This window comes from Rhinolophus hipposideros (assembly GCF_964194185.1).
Source record: "Rhinolophus hipposideros genome assembly, chromosome: 13".
In the NCBI taxonomy this organism is placed as follows: Eukaryota; Metazoa; Chordata; class Mammalia; order Chiroptera; family Rhinolophidae; genus Rhinolophus; species Rhinolophus hipposideros.
Window position 1 is genome coordinate 33,283,754 of NC_138059.1, and position 17,722 is coordinate 33,301,475.

The window sequence follows — 17,722 nt, forward strand, 5'->3', positions numbered from 1 at the left end:
CTAAGGCCATGTAGTACATCCACCCCTAGAATATACTCCGGAACAGGGGAGACATAAACCTTGTAGGTACGAGGCGGAAGCCTTCCTATACTCAGTGGCAAGGAAACGGCTTTCACAGTCACAGTCTTTCCCCTGTAGTCATCAATGCAGATTGTTGGTCCGGGGAACAGTGCTGGATTCCCATAAACAAGACTGCAGTCTGTGCCAGTGTCAACTAGGGCCAAAACCCTCTACACATTAGAAGGAGACCAATGTATGGACAGTTCCACGTGGGGCCTCTGGTCTCTGCTCATCCCCTCTGATCGGGTACCTTGGCCCCACCCCTAATCAAGCTGAAAGGAGTTGGCCTCAAGCTGCCGCATGAAGTCCTGGAGGGATACGGGTCACGCTTTCCCAGACTTCTCCTTTAGGCTTCTCTGAAATTGCTGTTCCGGACGCAACTGTTTCCAAAGTTCCAACAACAGTGCATTGGGTTGTCAGTCTATTTTCTTCCGATCGACCCCTGTTGCCACGAGATCACGCCACATCTGTGCGCGTGTTACTCTCTGAGGCCCGCGACCTTGCCCCTTTACTTTTAATTTGGGCTTCCAGGTCTCAACTGCGCGGACCTCCTGTCTTAACTTCCTTTGCTTCCAGCTTTCAACATCCTCTAGAGTGGCCGTGGCAGTTGTAACTTCATGGATCCGCCGCCCCACATAGGGCATAAGAATGGTGATCAAGGATCTAAAAGCACTCACAGGTGCAGTATCCAAAACCAGATCTCTCATGCTAGCTGTAAAAAGCTCGTCATGTGGCCTCCGCATATTAGGGTTGAAAATAGCATGTCTCATACCCATTTCACGGATGATTTGAATAAATTCCGTATATGACTGACATTGACTCACAGTGTCTGGCAGCTCGCCAGCCTGTCCCCATACTGTGCGTACCGCAGCAGTGAGCCACTCCATTAGAGAGTGGTTGCCCTGGTCGTGGGCCAACCTATGGCAATTCTATAACCTTTGTCGTGGGGATGGATGCAGTGTCACAAAGGCTAGCTTTTCCATCTCGCCTGGGGAAGAGAATGCTGTCTGCCCCCTCATCCCATAAACGTAATAGCCAAGCCGAGACTGGCTCTCCAGGGCGCTGTCGGTAGTGCCTCCCCAGCTCCTGCAACTCAGTGGGAGTGTAAGGGGTATAGGTTGTGAACTCAGTCATAGCTGGGTTGCCTGCAGCAACGCCCCGAGACCCAAAGGTTGCTCACGTTTTACCCTTTGCTTCAAGATTGGCCGGTCTTGGGGGTTGGGAGGTACATTGTCTCCACTCGCTTCCTCTGCCTCTGCCTCAGATTCTCCATCTTGGGGCCCCTCTTCTAAGAGGCGGACCCGAGCTTCCAGCGCTTCCAACCGGGATATTTGGTCCGGCACCTGGGCCATTTCATTAGGCGCATTTTCCGTGTTGAGACTCAAGGCCATGAGTAACATCCAGCCCATGCGGCCGGCTGTACCTTTCATCTCCGGCATCCGCACAGTCAAAACCTGCAGGGCCCTCTCCATGCTGGCCAGAGAGCCATCCATGTCCTCCCACCCCTCCTTGGGGGTCCAACTACTGAGAACAGTGGCCACCAGGCACCACACACTGTTGGGGGGGGGGGCACATGTCCTTCTGCCCAGTCAGACGCCATTCCTACCTGGTCAGAATCTTGTTTGCCATGCCAGGTGTCTGAGTGGGTGGAGGCTTTGGTGTAAGATGCCCGCAACCCTCAGAGCCTACAGCTGCAGCCTACCAAAGAGCCAGTGATGCCTGCTATGGCCAACAGGGCGGCATGCCATCTGGAAACTCGAGAGGACCACCGATTCACCGAGAGGTCAGGTCTCTCCCAGGCAGACTGCACTCCCAGTCTCTGGTGCGGCTCCTCATGGGCTTCCCGAGACTGTGTTTTCACACGCACAAACTGCTCCACCATCCTTCGGAGAGTTTTGGCTGGCACCATACCCTGCTCGCTGTGCCATTTATGGTGCGAGGGACCCTGCTCGCTGTGCCATTTGGCATGCGGGAGACCCTGCTCACTGCGCCATTTATGGTGCGAGGAACCCTGCTTGCTGTGCCATTTGTTATGTGGGAGACCCTGCTCCCTCCGCCGTTTGTCATGCAGGGCGGCCTGCGGGGTCTCTGCTCCTGCTCCCCACATAAGAACGCAGGTCATGGTGAGGCCAAAAAGGAACACCCACGAAGCCATAGGTAGGGGAGTTGTACCACTATAGTCTCACTGGAGGCTGGAGTCACACGACCTGCAACCTGCTGTCCGCTTCTCTGCCTGCCAACCAACCGACTCACTCCCTCAACTCGATTCCTGACTCTCTCCCCAACCATCGCAGCCCTGGCAGTTATATCAGGGGCTAATTAGCTAACTGGTAACAGCTGACGGCCAACTAGCCACAGCTGACGGCCATCTCCTACTCGAGTCAGCACCTTTCCACGTGAGGCCGAGAGCCTGGAAACTGCTCTCTGGAACTCTGTCCCCACAATGGATGTCCACATTATTGTGAATTTATTTAGTTGTTAAGAAAGACTCTGATGATCTTTTGTTAATATGTTATAGAATCATAGAGTTGGAATGAACCTTTGAAATCATGGAGCAAACCCAGAGTTCATGAAACAGTATATCTTTGTCAAATCTTCCTTTAGTCTTGTTGTGGATTTGTCCAGTGGCACATGCTGTACAGCACTGAAATCAAACAGGTCCTGAGACCCTGAAATATAGTGCATCCATTTAATTCTGAACTTGCTCTAGTATGGTTCTGAAATATAGGCACAGCAGCAGAGATAACAAATCAGAGTTAATGAAGGATTAGCGACTTACAGGTTGGAAATAGTCGTGGAATGTTAAGAGGATAAAACTTGAAGTCTAGATAACTGAAAATGTCAGCACTGAAGTAATTAAACATGACACAGTTTTATGGACTAGTGCTTCTGTTGTAATGCCCCCAACCTCTTTAATTGTTACACTCAGAGTGGGGAATGGGGAGGGGAGAGGAGAGAAAACCAAGGCCTTTATGAGAGTACCACCACCTTGCACAGCTACAATGTGGTGGCCGTGAACCACACTCCTACCTCCTCTTCCCCCTCCTTGGCTGCAAACCATTAATTTAGAAAGATTGGGAACACCAGATGTGGTATCTTCTCTCTTTTCTTAACTACAAGTCTATATTCATTCATTAATTATTTATCGAGTGCTAACTATATGCCAGGCATGGTTCCAAGCATTGCAGATATGAACAAAACAAAGATCCCTGCATTGGTGGACCCTCTTTTTGGTGCAGTGTTGTCCAATAGAAACATAGAATAAGCCACATATATAATTTTAAATTTCCTCTTAATCACATTTAAAAAGAATAAAAATCTTTTTAATATATATCTAATAACAGTATTTTATTACTATTAATATTTCTTGTGTTAATTATTAACAAGTTTTAAAATAAAAATATAAATATCATTTAAAAGGAATCAATATGGAAATTATATTCTCTTTTTTTGTATTACGCCTTGACCTTTAGTGTATATTTTACATTTATAGTGTCTCTCAATTTGGGCTAGCTGTGTTTCAGGTGCTTGGGAGCTACTGTATTGGAAGGTACAGCTCTAGAGCATAGTGCTTGCTTTCTGTGCACCAAGTCATACCATCTGGTAAAAGGCAGAGAATAAATTCTGAAAGTACTAGAATTTCTACGTAATCTAGAAATGGCCTTTTGTAAAGCATTATATAATCTGGCCCTTGCCTGTCTCTCAGATCTTATCTAGAACTAGTCTCCTGACTCACTAAACTTTAGTTCCTTCTTGACCTCAAATGTGGGAGGTTTCTTCTTGAATCAGTGTTTTTATCTTTTGTTTCCTTTGTGTGGAATGCTGTGTTTCCAGATAGCCAGTCACATGGTTGGCTTCCTTATGTCATTTGGACCTCAGCAAAAAGTGTCTCAGGCTTTTTTTTTTTGATGTTTACTCTAAAGAGCCTTGCTCAGTAATTCTCTATCAGTAGCTCTCTATTTTATTGTCCTCATAGCAATTGCCACTGACATTTTCTTGTAGTACACTGTTTTCTATCAAATTATCAAATTACCCCTGCCCCTATAGAATATAAACTCCATGAGAGCAAGAACACTTCTTGTTTTATTCACTACTGTATCCCCAGCAACTACTATAATTCCTGGCTTGTAATTAGTGCCTGATAAATATTTATTGAATGGGTAAGTGGCATTCTGGATCAGGTATCTTGCACTAGAGTGGATTTATCAAGTAAGTAAGGCTCTTAGATTTTCACTGAGGAATGTACGACAGAGATGGCTTAGTCTTAGGGTCTTTTAATTTGGAAAGGGTTAGGGAAAGTTGGTACTTCAGAGGTTAGGAGAAGGAGTTCCAAGTTGTTTGTTTGTTTTTGATGAAGAAAGAAAATTTATCCAAAGCCAACACATTATTCAAGATTACTGCATACAAAAAGACATGTACAATATGTTTATGACATTATATATTGATGCCATGCACAAATGTAAAACATCTTCGAATTTGCTTAGAAACGTTACATGGTCAGGGCTTTTTAAAAATTGAGGTGAAATTCATATAACAACATTAACTATTTCAAAGTAAACAATTCAGTGATAATAATGTATTCATAATGTTGTATAATCACCACCTCTATCTAGATCCAAAATATTTTCATCACCCCCACACCCTTTAAGCAGTGCTCCTCATTTCCCCAGCCTTGGTAACCACCACTCTGCTTTCTCTCTCTGTGGACTTACCTGTTCTGAATATTTCATATAAATTGAATCACACAATACATGCCCTTCTATGGCTGCCTTCTTTCACGTAGCATAATGTTTTTGAAGTCCATCCTCATTGTGGCACATGTCAGCACTTTATTCCTTTTTTATGGCTGAATAGTATTCTACTGTATGTGTATATTATTTGTTTATCTATTCATCTGTTGATAGACATTTTGGTTGTTTCAACCTTTTGACCATTGGGAATAGTACTGCTATGAACATTCATGTACATAGATTTGTTCTGAGTACCAATTTTCAGTTTTTTTGGGTATATAGCTAGGAATAGAGTAGTTGGGTCAAATGGTAATTCTATGTTTAACTTTTTAAAAATGTTTTGAGGAACTAAATGTTGTTTTCCACAGTGGCTGCATCACTTTGCATCCCACCAGCAATGAGTTCTAATTTCTTGACATCCTTGCTAGCATTGTTATTTTCTCTTTTTTTAAATATAGCCGTCCTAGGGGGTGTGAGGTGGTACCTTGTTGTAGTTTTGATTTGCATTTCCTAATGGCAAATGATGACGATGGTGAACATCTATCTTTTCATATGTGGCCATTTGTATATCTTTTTTAGAGAAATGTCTATTCAAGTCCTTTGCCCCTGTTTAAATTGGATTGTCTTTTTGTTGTTGAGTTGGAAGAGTTCTTTATATATTCTAGATACTAGACCCTTTATCAGATGTAAGATTTGCAAATACTTTCTTCCATTCTGTAGGTTATTTCACTTTCTTAATAGTGTTTTTTAACACACACAAATTTTAAATTTTGATGAAGTCCAATTTATCAATTTAACACTTGTTGCTTATACTTTTGATGTCATATCTAATGATCCATTGCCAAACCCACAATCATGAAGTTTACCCTAATTTTCTTTTGTCTTAAGAATTTTATGGTTTTAACTCATATTTAAGTTGTTGATCCATTGTGAGTAAATTTTTATATATGGTATGAGGTAGAGGTCCAACCACTTCTTTCTTTTTTGCATATGAATATCCAGCTTGTCCCCCAAGTTGTTTCTTAATGAAACATGAACCACTGTCGGGTTCCTGGAAGTAGAAGCTTCTTCCAGTAGTTATTTTCACATTCTAAGAATCTTTATATTTTTATCATTTAATTTCCACTATATGTTTCTATTTATTATCCCACTGTTGAGCATTTGAATTTCTTTCCCCCCTCCTCTAGAGCAGTGTCCTTTATCTTTGTGTAAATTGAGATTTTCCTTCTATCCTAAGCTTACTTATTTGGGTTATATTTGCTGGTTGTGCTTGTAGTGAGAAGTAGTTTTAGTGCTTGTAGTGAGAAGTAGGTTTTATTATTCTGAGCTTTTGATATCACTTGGATGCATTTAAAAACTGAGAGGATGTTTTCAATAAAAATAGTGGCTTTAATTTAACAAGGTTTGTCAAGATGGGCAGTATACCATAGTGGTGATGATCAGACAGGAGTCACATCTTGATTCCATCTCACTTGTGTGTGAAAAGGAGATACTGAACCTCTTTGCTAGAACTTCCTTTGTTTGTGTTTCTATTTTCCTAGTCTTTCTCTGACATTTTCATATATCAGTTCCGTTCTCATTATTGGGGCCAGAAATCCAGAGCTTGTGTGGGTGAGGAATGACCTAGATAGACGCAGGCGGAGTGTTATTGGTGCTGCATGCAGGAGACTCTTGGCAAGCCACCCTCCTCCTTTCCTCTTTATCATGTAAAACTGTTGGGTTTTATTTTCTTCAAGAATGGGAGGCATCACCAGGAAGAGTGTCTGAATTTACTTTTTCGGGAACAGATAGCTGTAATTTTGCTACCTCAGTATTAGAAGATGTGGAAAACAGTGATTTCTTAGAGTCATGTTGATACTCGGGATATGTCATATACTTTACGCGTTCGTAAAATTAAAATTTTAAAATTTTAAAGAGGAGAAATTTAATGAAATTTTCTTTCATCAGTAAAGTTTGTAATAAGAGTGACAACGTATTTATGGAGGAAAAAGAAGTCCTCAGTTCTTTACTTTTTAGCTGTTCCTAGAGGTTTGATGGTCATTAGAAAGAAGTGCTTGTTATACCAGTACTCTCTTGTAAGAGTTTATCTAAGATGGTATTTGAATCTAGATTTTAAAATATTTCTTTCCAGTTAACGGAAGATGAAATTGCAACTATTCTTAAATCTACTTTGAAAGGACTAGAATATTTACACTTCATGAGGAAAATACACAGAGATATAAAAGCTGGAAATATTCTCCTTAATACAGAAGGACATGCAAAATTGGCAGATTTTGGTGTGGCTGGTCAATTAACAGTAAGTATAATAATTTTGAAAATCCTTTTGGCTTATATGTCCAGGTTTGATTGTGAGTAGACTTTAATAACTTTTTTGGGGGGGTATGGAAAGAAATGCATAACTTTATTGCTCTTGGGGAGAAGGAGCCATAATTTGAGTATTATTTATTGCTTTTATTTGCAATTTAAGAGGAAAGATGCATTGGTTCATTTTTGTAGCTTTCATTGTTATAGTACTGTTTTTAATGACTATCTTTAATGATAGTAGTGGAGATAAGTTACTTATGGACTCTTGGTTATGTCAGAATTCAAAATTGCTAAATACATGATGTCATGACTACTTGAAATTTTAGAAAAATAGGCAATTTCATATGTAATTAGTAGTATTTGACAGTTTCATAAATACATACATACGTATATATATTTTAAAGACTATGTTGGCAAACAGATTTCTTAGTGTTTTTATAGTAGTGTTTATGTCAGTGTAATGTTTTTGCAGGATACGATGGCAAAACGCAATACTGTGATAGGAACTCCATTTTGGATGGCTCCTGAGGTAATTCAAGAGATAGGCTACAACTGTGTGGCTGACATCTGGTCCCTTGGCATTACCTCTATAGAGATGGCTGAAGGAAAACCTCCGTATGCTGATATACATCCAATGAGGGTAAGAAAATGATAGTTTGCTAAAAATGTCAATGATATAAGTGTTGCCGTTTTGTAATGTCAGTGTAAGTAAATATAAAGCAAACTAAATAAGTTTGTTCAAATTTGGGTTCTGTGCAAAAACTAGTAAAATTGTTTGACAAAGATTAGTGACTGTTCACTTTCTTCCAACTCCCATCCTTAATTGTGAGAAAAGAAGTGAAGGCTATATTTCTCTCTGCAGTCACTGTTTTCCTCCCCCCCAAAGATACCTGTAAAAATTTCCCTTGCTTTTAATAGAAGAAAGGGTTGGTAAGCCCACTATATTCTTCATGTCATCGTTTTCTGAGTGTGACAGTGGAAGTGTTAAAGGAAACAATGCTTTCTTTTCTGCCCACCCTGCAAATTCTACCTTTTTGTGCTTTTGTTTCTTCCCTTTTTCTTCTCTTGTCTGAGGCTAATTAAAAAATCTTGATTTCTAATATTCTATGTACTCACTTGTAAGTAAATTAACCTTACTTCTTTAGTTAGTGCTTAGTGAGAAAACGGAATTCCTTTTTTGAACGTTATTATGTGCTTCTATGAATTCCTTTTTCAGGATAAGTTTTGAATTTGAAGTATATGCTTTTCATATTGAAGTCTAATTGCCTATACTTTAGGGTTTGTGGGGATATGGGTTTTAGGTTTATTAGTATGAGAATCTCAATTCATTATAGATAAGTATATTTATCTTTGTAAACTTATTGCCCTCTAGTGGCTATAATCACCTCAAGGAGAAGATATAGGAATGAATGGAGAAGAGAGGGAAGAAGAGAAGAAGAGGAGGGGAGGGGAAGGGTGGGATGGGGTGTCAGGGTGACTGTAGAAATGTGCTAAGTAAGTAGATGGGAGGAAAAATAATGCAGTACTTTAGAATATCTGAAGAATAAATTGGGATTATTTTTGATGTTACAATGCTCTTGTACAATTACAATAATATAGGTAACAGTGTACTATACTGAAAATGTTAAATCTGCTTGCCACTTTAAAGAGAATTCTTTGAGTAATACAGTTGTGTAGCATATGTTATCTTCCTTGTGCATATAAATTCTTTTTGCTAAAGTGAAAAATAAAAATATCATGAATTAATTGTTTGAAAAATGAAAAGTAACAAGTTCAGCATAAAATTAGCAACACAGATTTTCATTTCTTCTCTGATTCCTAGTTATCTTTGTTACTTTTAGTTAGAATGTTTTTAGGGTGGTACTCAAACTAGGTGTATTAGAATTTGACTTAGCGAGGTAAACTAAATTATCCAAGGCAATCTAGATGAGGGCCAGAACTGAGGTTTAACCCAGGACTTGGATTATTACTGTCTGCTTTCTTCTTGTGTAAATCTTATTTTTCCATCAAATAGTCTCTCTTGCAGATAGCAAAGAATTGTAATATGGCCCCTACATTCCAGGATCTTGAAATATCACTTGACAGTTTGAATTAACACATGTGAAGTAGTAAAAATATACTTAAATGCAAATATAGTATTTCTCTTTAAAATTCTATTTATAATTTGACTTTCTAGGATGACTTGCTCACTTTTTTCTACCAATCTATAGGATGTTTTGCTTGCTTTTTTATACCAATCTAATTCTACCCATTTTTCAAGTCCCAGCTCAGTTTATATTTCTAGATAGAGTCTTCCTTAATAGCTATGACCTAAGTAGATTTCTCTTTTCCCACACAATTTGTGTAAACGCAATTCTTGACTCCACAGTTCTTTGGGTAGTTTATCAAGTGTTGCTTTATACATTTGCAAACACAATAGATTTTAAGTTACTATTTAAATTATTATTTAATTTTTCTCATGTTTGTAAACTACTTTACAAATTAGAGTACCAACTTCAAGTATTGGGAAACTATCAAGATCATGTGCAGATACAAGTTTCCGCAAATTTGAATCTTCACTTGAAAGCTCAAATTTCATGTTATATATATTATATACTGTATTCTTACAATAAAGGAAGCTAGATAAAAGAAAATGTTAACAAAATCATAAGGAAGAGAAAGTATATTTTATTTATTGAAAAAAAATCTGTATGTAAGTGAACCCACATGGCTCAATCCTGTGTTGTTCAAGAGTCAACTGTGTATCTCAACTGTATACAAATGGAGCAGTGGCTAGCAAAAATAAGAAATCTACAAACCATCTAATGTAGTCATTATAATTATTAATTTAAAATATGAACCTTCTAAGTTTGTTCCAGAGTAGTTGGACATATACACAGATTTAATTTTTGTGTTTTGTTCCCTACCTATTTTTTTGGTAGTAATATAGACTTATGAGATAACTAGCAGTCTACAAAGTTGTCACAATGGAATGAGTATGTGATCGATGGAAAGATCACTACAACAGATGGAGGCAAAGAAAGCTAGTTATTTTAATATAAGTAAAGGATATTATACAATTTACTGCAAATAGATGTCTATCTAGAACAGGACACTAAGCATGTGGGGGTCCACCTTCCCTAGCCTCCATACACCCGGGAGCAGTGTCCAGCTATTGTTGATATTGCCTGATTGGAGTAAGATTCTACCTGGTCTGCCTGAAATTCCCTTTGGGTATTCTCACAAGCATATACCTCTTTCCACTGTGCCTGCCCTCTAGATGCACATAAATAGAAACAACTCCAGAACAGTGATGCTCACTCCTAGACTGAATGAACTGGGGGTTGGTTTCTCAGTCACTTTCTCAGACATACCACACTTTTAGTAGGCCCGGATTCCAGGCCTGCTTGAGACGCATGCTTGCTTAGGCCAGCAAGAATTGGGGGCAAGAAGTGATGCGTCAAGCTTGGATAATTTAGAATGGAATTCCTCCTGCCTAAATAGTTACAAATTAATATTGTGGTTTTTCCTGATTAAGCTTTTTGAAAGACATATATTTTGAGTGTCATAGCTTGAGGGATGTGAAGAACTTAAAGGTGGTAGGTATTAAATTAGAAAATGTCATAGCCTGAGGGATGTGAAGAACTTAAAGGTGGTATTAAATTAGAAAATGATAGTAATTATATTAAATTGGAACTTGGCAGTCAATTGAGAATGAGTTTTTTGAAGGTGTTAAGACTGAGGTCATTTGTTTTACATGCTTTAGTTTATCATTTTGTCAAAACTTGGTACTTTCTTTAATCATTCCTGAGAGAATAAGAGGTATTTAGAGATATTCAAGGAGGAATTTCCTAATAAAAGGAGCTATTAAAAACACTGGATTTGATGATAAGGGATGAATTAAATTTGTTAGTTTTGATACAGTTCTCTCTTATTTTTTAAGAGAAAGTTGTAGTGTATGCAAACCAAATCTTTATTCTGGTAGATAGTAATAATTACCTGTGTAGTAAAGGACAGTGATGAAGTATACATCAAAACCTGTAAAACTTTGTAAACGAAGGGATGAAAATGTGCTTACAAATTTATATCTAGCTGTTAGATTAAAATTAATGAGTAATGGCAAATAGAAGTAAATCTGCTCAAATAGTTAAGTGAAACAAATTTTATCAAAACCCAGTCTATTTCAAAAATTAAATATGAAGCAACCGAATTCATTTTGGTCAGTTAAATAAATAAAAGAGTTAAAAAATTTGATTTGAATTCAGTTAACCACATACTCTGTGACGATCAGTCTTCTCAGCTCTTTAGGAAATATTAGTACAAAACAAAATCAGGGAATGAGTGAATAGTATCGTTTTTCTAAATATCTATCACTGATTCCTCCATCAAACCCAAGCACTTTATTCCTTTAGACATCACTAAGACTCTATTGATTCTTAACACAGTTTTGCTTTTGTTTTGTTTTGTTTTGTTTTGTTTTATAAGCTAATGCGTTTGGTTACTGGTTACTCAGCATAGTGATAGGAAGGAGAGAACTGTTTGAGTCGGACTAAGGACAGCAGATAAAGGGACTGCTGAGATCTTGACATAGACTGAAGAAATAAAACTCAAACTAAAAATTTTTACACAAATGTAATATTGAATGTTTATTACCTTTTCAAAATAAGATGTACAAGTATATAGTTTATTTTGGGAAGATTTCTGTCAAATGTGACTTACAGAGACAGTTGGAGGCATTTAAATAGCAATTTCCTGGAAATTCAACGTATACAGTGTGACGATTTCTGTTTAAGAGTAAATTTGGTGTTATTTTAGACTAAAATAGGTGTGTATATGTGTGTGTGTGTGTGTGTGCTCACACCACTTACTTAGGAAGAAAGAAACCTTGTAGATATTTTCAATGCGGAAAAGTTATTTTTGATGAGTGATATTTTTGAAAATGATGTTGTCTTTATTTTCTGAAGAACCTTTTCCTGCTAATTTTTCCAACTAGCTTCATTTTTTTTTTTTTTTTTTTGGGAAACATAGCATTTTAATTAGTGAAATAAATGCTCCATTACTTGCAGGATCAAAACAGACATTAGAAAAAAATTACTCTTTATGGCTGCATACTGAAAAATAAACCACAGTAGCTTTCTTCCATTGCCAATCACATGGTATAGCTTGCAATATACTTAGCATACTCCCAATCCAACATGATTAGAAAAAAAAGACATACAAAAAAGGTAGTTCCATCTACCTCTGAGGAGTGAAAACTGAGTTAACCATTTTTTAATAAAAAAAAAAAATCCATGAACTTCTTCTTACCCAATTAATAATAGAATTTGGTGGAGACATTTTGGGAGAGTGGGCTTGGGTAGCTGTGGGAGTGAATAATACCACACACAGCACACTTAGATATCTTCCATCTCCCATTCCTTACTGTATATGCCTCACTAGCTACCTACGTCATCTTAGTGTGTGTGCATGGCACTGCTTCTGGAAGATTCCTTACACGCATTCAACGTGGGTGGTACAGGACAAGTATCTTCATTTCATCTGGGAATGGATAAAGGAATATGGGGGTGTTAATTCACAGAATTAAAATCTACTGGTGGGAAAGTCCTGGATGAAGACCTCTCAAAGCCTCAGATAGCAGAGGTGCAGCCTCTTTCTGTGCTGTGACGTCTTGGTGCCTCTGTGGGAGTGCTGTGCCAGATTCCCAAGACACTGGGCCAGGAGCATACAGGCAGACTACATCCTGCCCCACCCAGGGTGGGGGAGCGTCAGCACTTTGCTGTCGGCACTCACACTCATGGACATGGTATGGCCAGGAGCTATGGCTTAGTGGCAAAGCCCAGGTCTCCCCCTTTTCTCTGGCTTTGCAGTTAAATTTTGGCTTGAATGACGTGTTCCATGATTATGAGGTTTACATTTTTAGTTTTTAATTTGTCTCCTTACCCTTCACCATAGTTTCCTAGGGCTGTTATAATAATTACCACAAATTTGGCGGCTTAACACAACAGAAATTTATTTTCTCACAATCCTGGAGGCCAAAAGTCTAAAATCAAGGTATTGACAGGGCTGCACTTTCTGCTGAGACTTTAAAGGAGAATCCATTTTTTGCCTCTTTCAGCTTTTGGTGGCTGCTGGCAATATGTGACATTCTTGGACTGTAGCTGCATCACTCCAGTCTCTGCCTAAAACTTCACATTAGGGCCCACTTGGATAATCCAGGATGATCTCTTCCTTTCAAGATCCTTATTTTAATTACATCTGCAGAGATCCTTTTTTTCCAACTGAGATCGCCTTCAGATGTCCCGGGGATTAATATGTGGACATATCTTTATGACGGCACCACCATTCCATTCACTGCACCGCCTGTAATCTATTCTTTCAAATTATATATACTTTAAGATTAATGATGACTCATTTCAGGACATATTCCCTTGTCTTTCTGTTGTCACTTTTTATTGTGGTAAAATATATATAACATAAAATTTACCATTTTAACCATTTTTAAATACACTAATCAAAAGCATTAATTACATTCATATTGTTGCACAACCATCACACGAAGCATTTCCAGAAATTTTTATCATCCAAACTGAAACTCTGCACCCATTAAACAATAATTCTCCATTTATCTCCTCCCCTCAGCACCTCATAGCCATATTTTACTTTCTGTCTTTATGAATTTGACTATTCTAAGCACTCATATAAGTGGAATCATACAATATTTGTCTTTTTTTGTCTGACTTCTTTCACTTAGCATGTTTTTGACATTCATTGATGTTGTAGTATATATCAGAATTTCATTTATTTTTAAGGCCGAATAATATTCCATTGCATGTATATACCACATTTTTATCCATTCATCCATCCATGTACACTTGGGTCTCTTCCACCTTTTGGCTGTTGTGAACATGGGTGTACAATAATCTCCTTGAGATTCTGCTTTCAATTCTTACGGGCATATACCCAGAACTTGGATTGCTGGTTCATATGGTAATTTTATATTTAATTTTTTAGGAAACTCTAGACTGTTTTTCACAGTGGCCATAACATTTTACACTCATACCAGCCATGTGCAAAGGTTCTCGTTTCTCCACGCTCTTGCCAACACTTATTTTCTATGTTTTTGATACTAGCCATCATAATGGGTGTGAAGTGGTATCTCATTGTGGTTTTGATTTGCATTTTCCTAATAAACTAATGATGTTGAACTTCTTTTAATGTGGCTTATTGTCCATTTGTGTATCTTTGGAGAAATGTTCATTCAAGTCCTTTGGCCATTTTTAAATTGGGTTGTTTGTTTTTTGTTGTTGAGTTTCTGGTCTCATTTTTCTTGACTTTCCTCTAGTATTGATCTGCCTTCCCTCTTTTCTGGTTTAAGTCTCCTCGTCCTTTGACTTTTTATTGCCTCTGTTTATTGTCCTTCCAGCTATCCCCCTATCACTTTTTACACACCAATCTAATACTCAGTCTGAATCCCCTTATAATTATTACTTTGAAATCAAATCTTTGGGAGGCTTTTGAGTCAAATGGTTTTTACTCCTATTTATATGCAAATAACTTGCAAATGTACAAGTAGAGGATTGCTTATTTATAGTTAATTATATATATTACTTTGCTTTATGCAATAGATGTGTTCCGAAGTTGTATAACTACTTAACAGTTGTAAATCAACATCTTACATTCTTTGGATATCATTTTTTAAAAATAATTTTAATGACTTCTTTAATAATGAGAATAACACTCTTGAAACTTATGTGCCATATAATTGTGGATATTTTTATGGTGGGACATACCCATGTTATAAATACAAAACTTAATCATTAATGTTAAAATATTTTTGATTTAGTATTAATGTAAAAATGGAAGAAATGCATATTCTAATGAGGAAGCTGGGAAGTCAACCTTTGCATTAGTTGGAGAGTATATATCTACTGTCCTACATTGGTTATTTTGTCATCAGAGAAACTAAGTGTCATCTAACTGTGGATATTTGATTTTTGAAGACAAGTACCCTAGAATTTTCTTCCTGTGTTCTTTTACTTATGTTCCCTTTTCCTTATTTCTTTCTATAAATATTTAGTGCACATTTATCATGTATCAATTGGACTTTGAGGATATAATGGTAAGCAGAACAGACACATTTCCTGTTCTCTTGGAACTTCTAGTCCAGTGATAACTGGTATTCTAATGCTAGAACTATTTAGCTTTTCTTTTCTGTGTGTGTACGTGTGTATGTGTGTGTGTGTGTGTATGTGTACGTGCATGTGTGTGCATGCAGGGTAGATATATATTCAGTTGTTTAGAATAAAAGACAATACACTGTAATGACTTTTATTCAATTATATGTTTGTATATTACAAATTATATAAGATCATATGGCTATAAATGAGAATTTTATTACTTTGTCATTACATATATCACTTGTTTTTCTCCCTTGAATTTATCCTCATCTTTTTTTCTTCTTCTTCTCATTCCCACCTTTATTTCCTTTGTTCCCTGTTCCCTGATAGCACATGTACATGAATGCTTACATGAATGCTCCCCTTCCCTCCTTTGTTTTTCTTTCTCTGTGCTTTTCTTTGTTTTCGTATTGCCTTTTTTCTTTCCTATTTGTTCCCTACATTTTTCTGCCTGATTTATTTTATGTGATACCTTGATTCTGTTAACCATACTTTTCATATCAGAAATAGTCAAGTATCCAGAGGAATGGGGCAAATTGGATCATGGGAGAATTTCAGTACTACTTCCACGACATATGGTTTTTCACTCTGTTTTAAAGTTAGAATTTTTCTCCCCTGTGGTCCTGATACATGTGGGAGTACCAGGCATTCCAGCCCCTAACTTGGGGATTAAAGTTTATTACAGTGACAGTTTCAACATATCTCTGTCCAGTTGGAGTTATTATTTTGAAGAGATGTATAAGCAAGGAGAGCAGAATAAACAGATTTCAATTTCTCTTGGTTGAGCCTGCTGGGGTCACCCCAGAGGGTTTCACAGGGGAGGACAAATTCCCACTGATAATTTGTATTTAAACCTTGCTGTTGGTGTTGCCAAGTGCTCTGTACACGTGATTAGCTTAGTAAGTGTTGAAGAAGGAATCATCATTTTTCTACTGATATACAAATTGCATGAGTTTGAATTGCAGTTTTGGAGACATATTTCTATTAAATATTGCTTAGAGTGAGAATTATTGAGAAAGAATTATACTAGAATTCATCTTTTTTGAGATTTTAATGTGGGATACTGACAAAGGCAATATTTCTCTCTGTGTTTTATGAAGACAATTTAAATTGATTTATTAATGATTTAAAGATGGCATTTCATTTCAGACTTTTTTGACTGTGATCCATAGTATGAAATATATTTCACATTGTGACCTATTGTGTGTGTACATACACAACTGAAACAAAATATGCATAAAACAGTACTTTACTCTTTGTTATCCACTCTGATTTCTGTTCTATCACTGTCATGTCTGTCTTCTCTCCTTCTATTCTATTTCATCCTTGCATTAAAAAAAGGAGGTTCAAATCTGTTAAATTGATTTCATGACCAGTTGTAGGTTGTAACCTGCATTTGTAGAGGAAAAAAAAAGACGGAACCAGACTTTGGAAATCTGAATTCTTCCACTGTCATAATGCTTCTATTTTTGCCACATAGTGCTGGTGTGACCTGGTGTTTGAGACTTTGAATCCTGAAACGATTATGTTACCTATGAATGAGTTGTAAAGCACTCTCATATGTCTACTTCACAGTTGTTGTGAAGCTCTGATAAGATAATGTAAATGAACAATACATGTAAAATGCTGAATACTATAGAAATATTAGGTAGCGTTAAGTTACTTTTCAAGTCTCACATTGAGACAATAAATTAGTTTAAGTTCTTGCAGATGGTGCCTATTTAATAATATTTACCATCTTTACTTAAGAAGATTTGGCTGTGGAAAGAATCAGACTATTGCTTTAATACCACCTGATGTTGTTTTAGGGCATCTAGTAGAGTTGGAGATATTGACTTTGCATAGTACTCAAAGGAGTTTATTGTGAGCCAGGGGAGGTTGCTGAAAGCTTTTAATCCCTTGCTTATGGCTGCTGATATGACTGCAGCTTCTATTGAAAACAATATAGAAATCATGAGCCCATGAGGACAGAGATATATGTGGATTCTCTCTTTTCTAACCTCAGGTCAAACTGTCATATATAGATCTTTCCTACTTCATTTTCACTATATACTAGTCGAGTGATGGAAACCTTGATTCACAAGAGAGTAGAATGAGCTTTTTCTGGAACAGAGAATTCAGTCAGTGGATCCCCTGAAATTGCATTTAATTAGTGGTGTGTGTCATTTTTCTGGTGACAGAGTTAATAACTTTCATCAAATGAAAATAAGGACTCCTTGAAACAAGGGTTTCTTGACCCACAAAGATTGAGAACTGTGCAAATGGCATCCAGAGTAAAGCAGGTTTATTTGTACTTATATCTGACAAAGTAGATTTCAAGATAAAAAGTGGTAACAAGAGACAAATATGGACATTTTATAATGACAAAGGGGACAATACATCAAGAAAACATAATATTTATCAACATACCAGGGTGCCAAAACAATGTGTACAAGTGGACACTTTGGTCAACGTTGCTCAAGCAGTGGTTCG

The 17,722-nt window shown here is 37.3% G+C and overlaps 1 protein-coding gene across 1 annotated transcript in view; it reads left to right on the forward strand.

Annotated features, from left to right (window-relative positions):
- STK3 (serine/threonine kinase 3) overlaps nucleotides 1-17,722 on the forward strand; it is a 339,257-nt gene that overhangs the window by 85,405 nt on the left and 236,130 nt on the right. Inside the window, exons 5-6 of the mRNA XM_081070826.1 lie at nucleotides 6,922-7,086; nucleotides 7,567-7,734. Of these exons, the coding sequence (XP_080926952.1) occupies nucleotides 6,922-7,086; nucleotides 7,567-7,734 (333 nt within the window). The remainder of the gene's footprint in view (nucleotides 1-6,921; nucleotides 7,087-7,566; nucleotides 7,735-17,722) is intronic.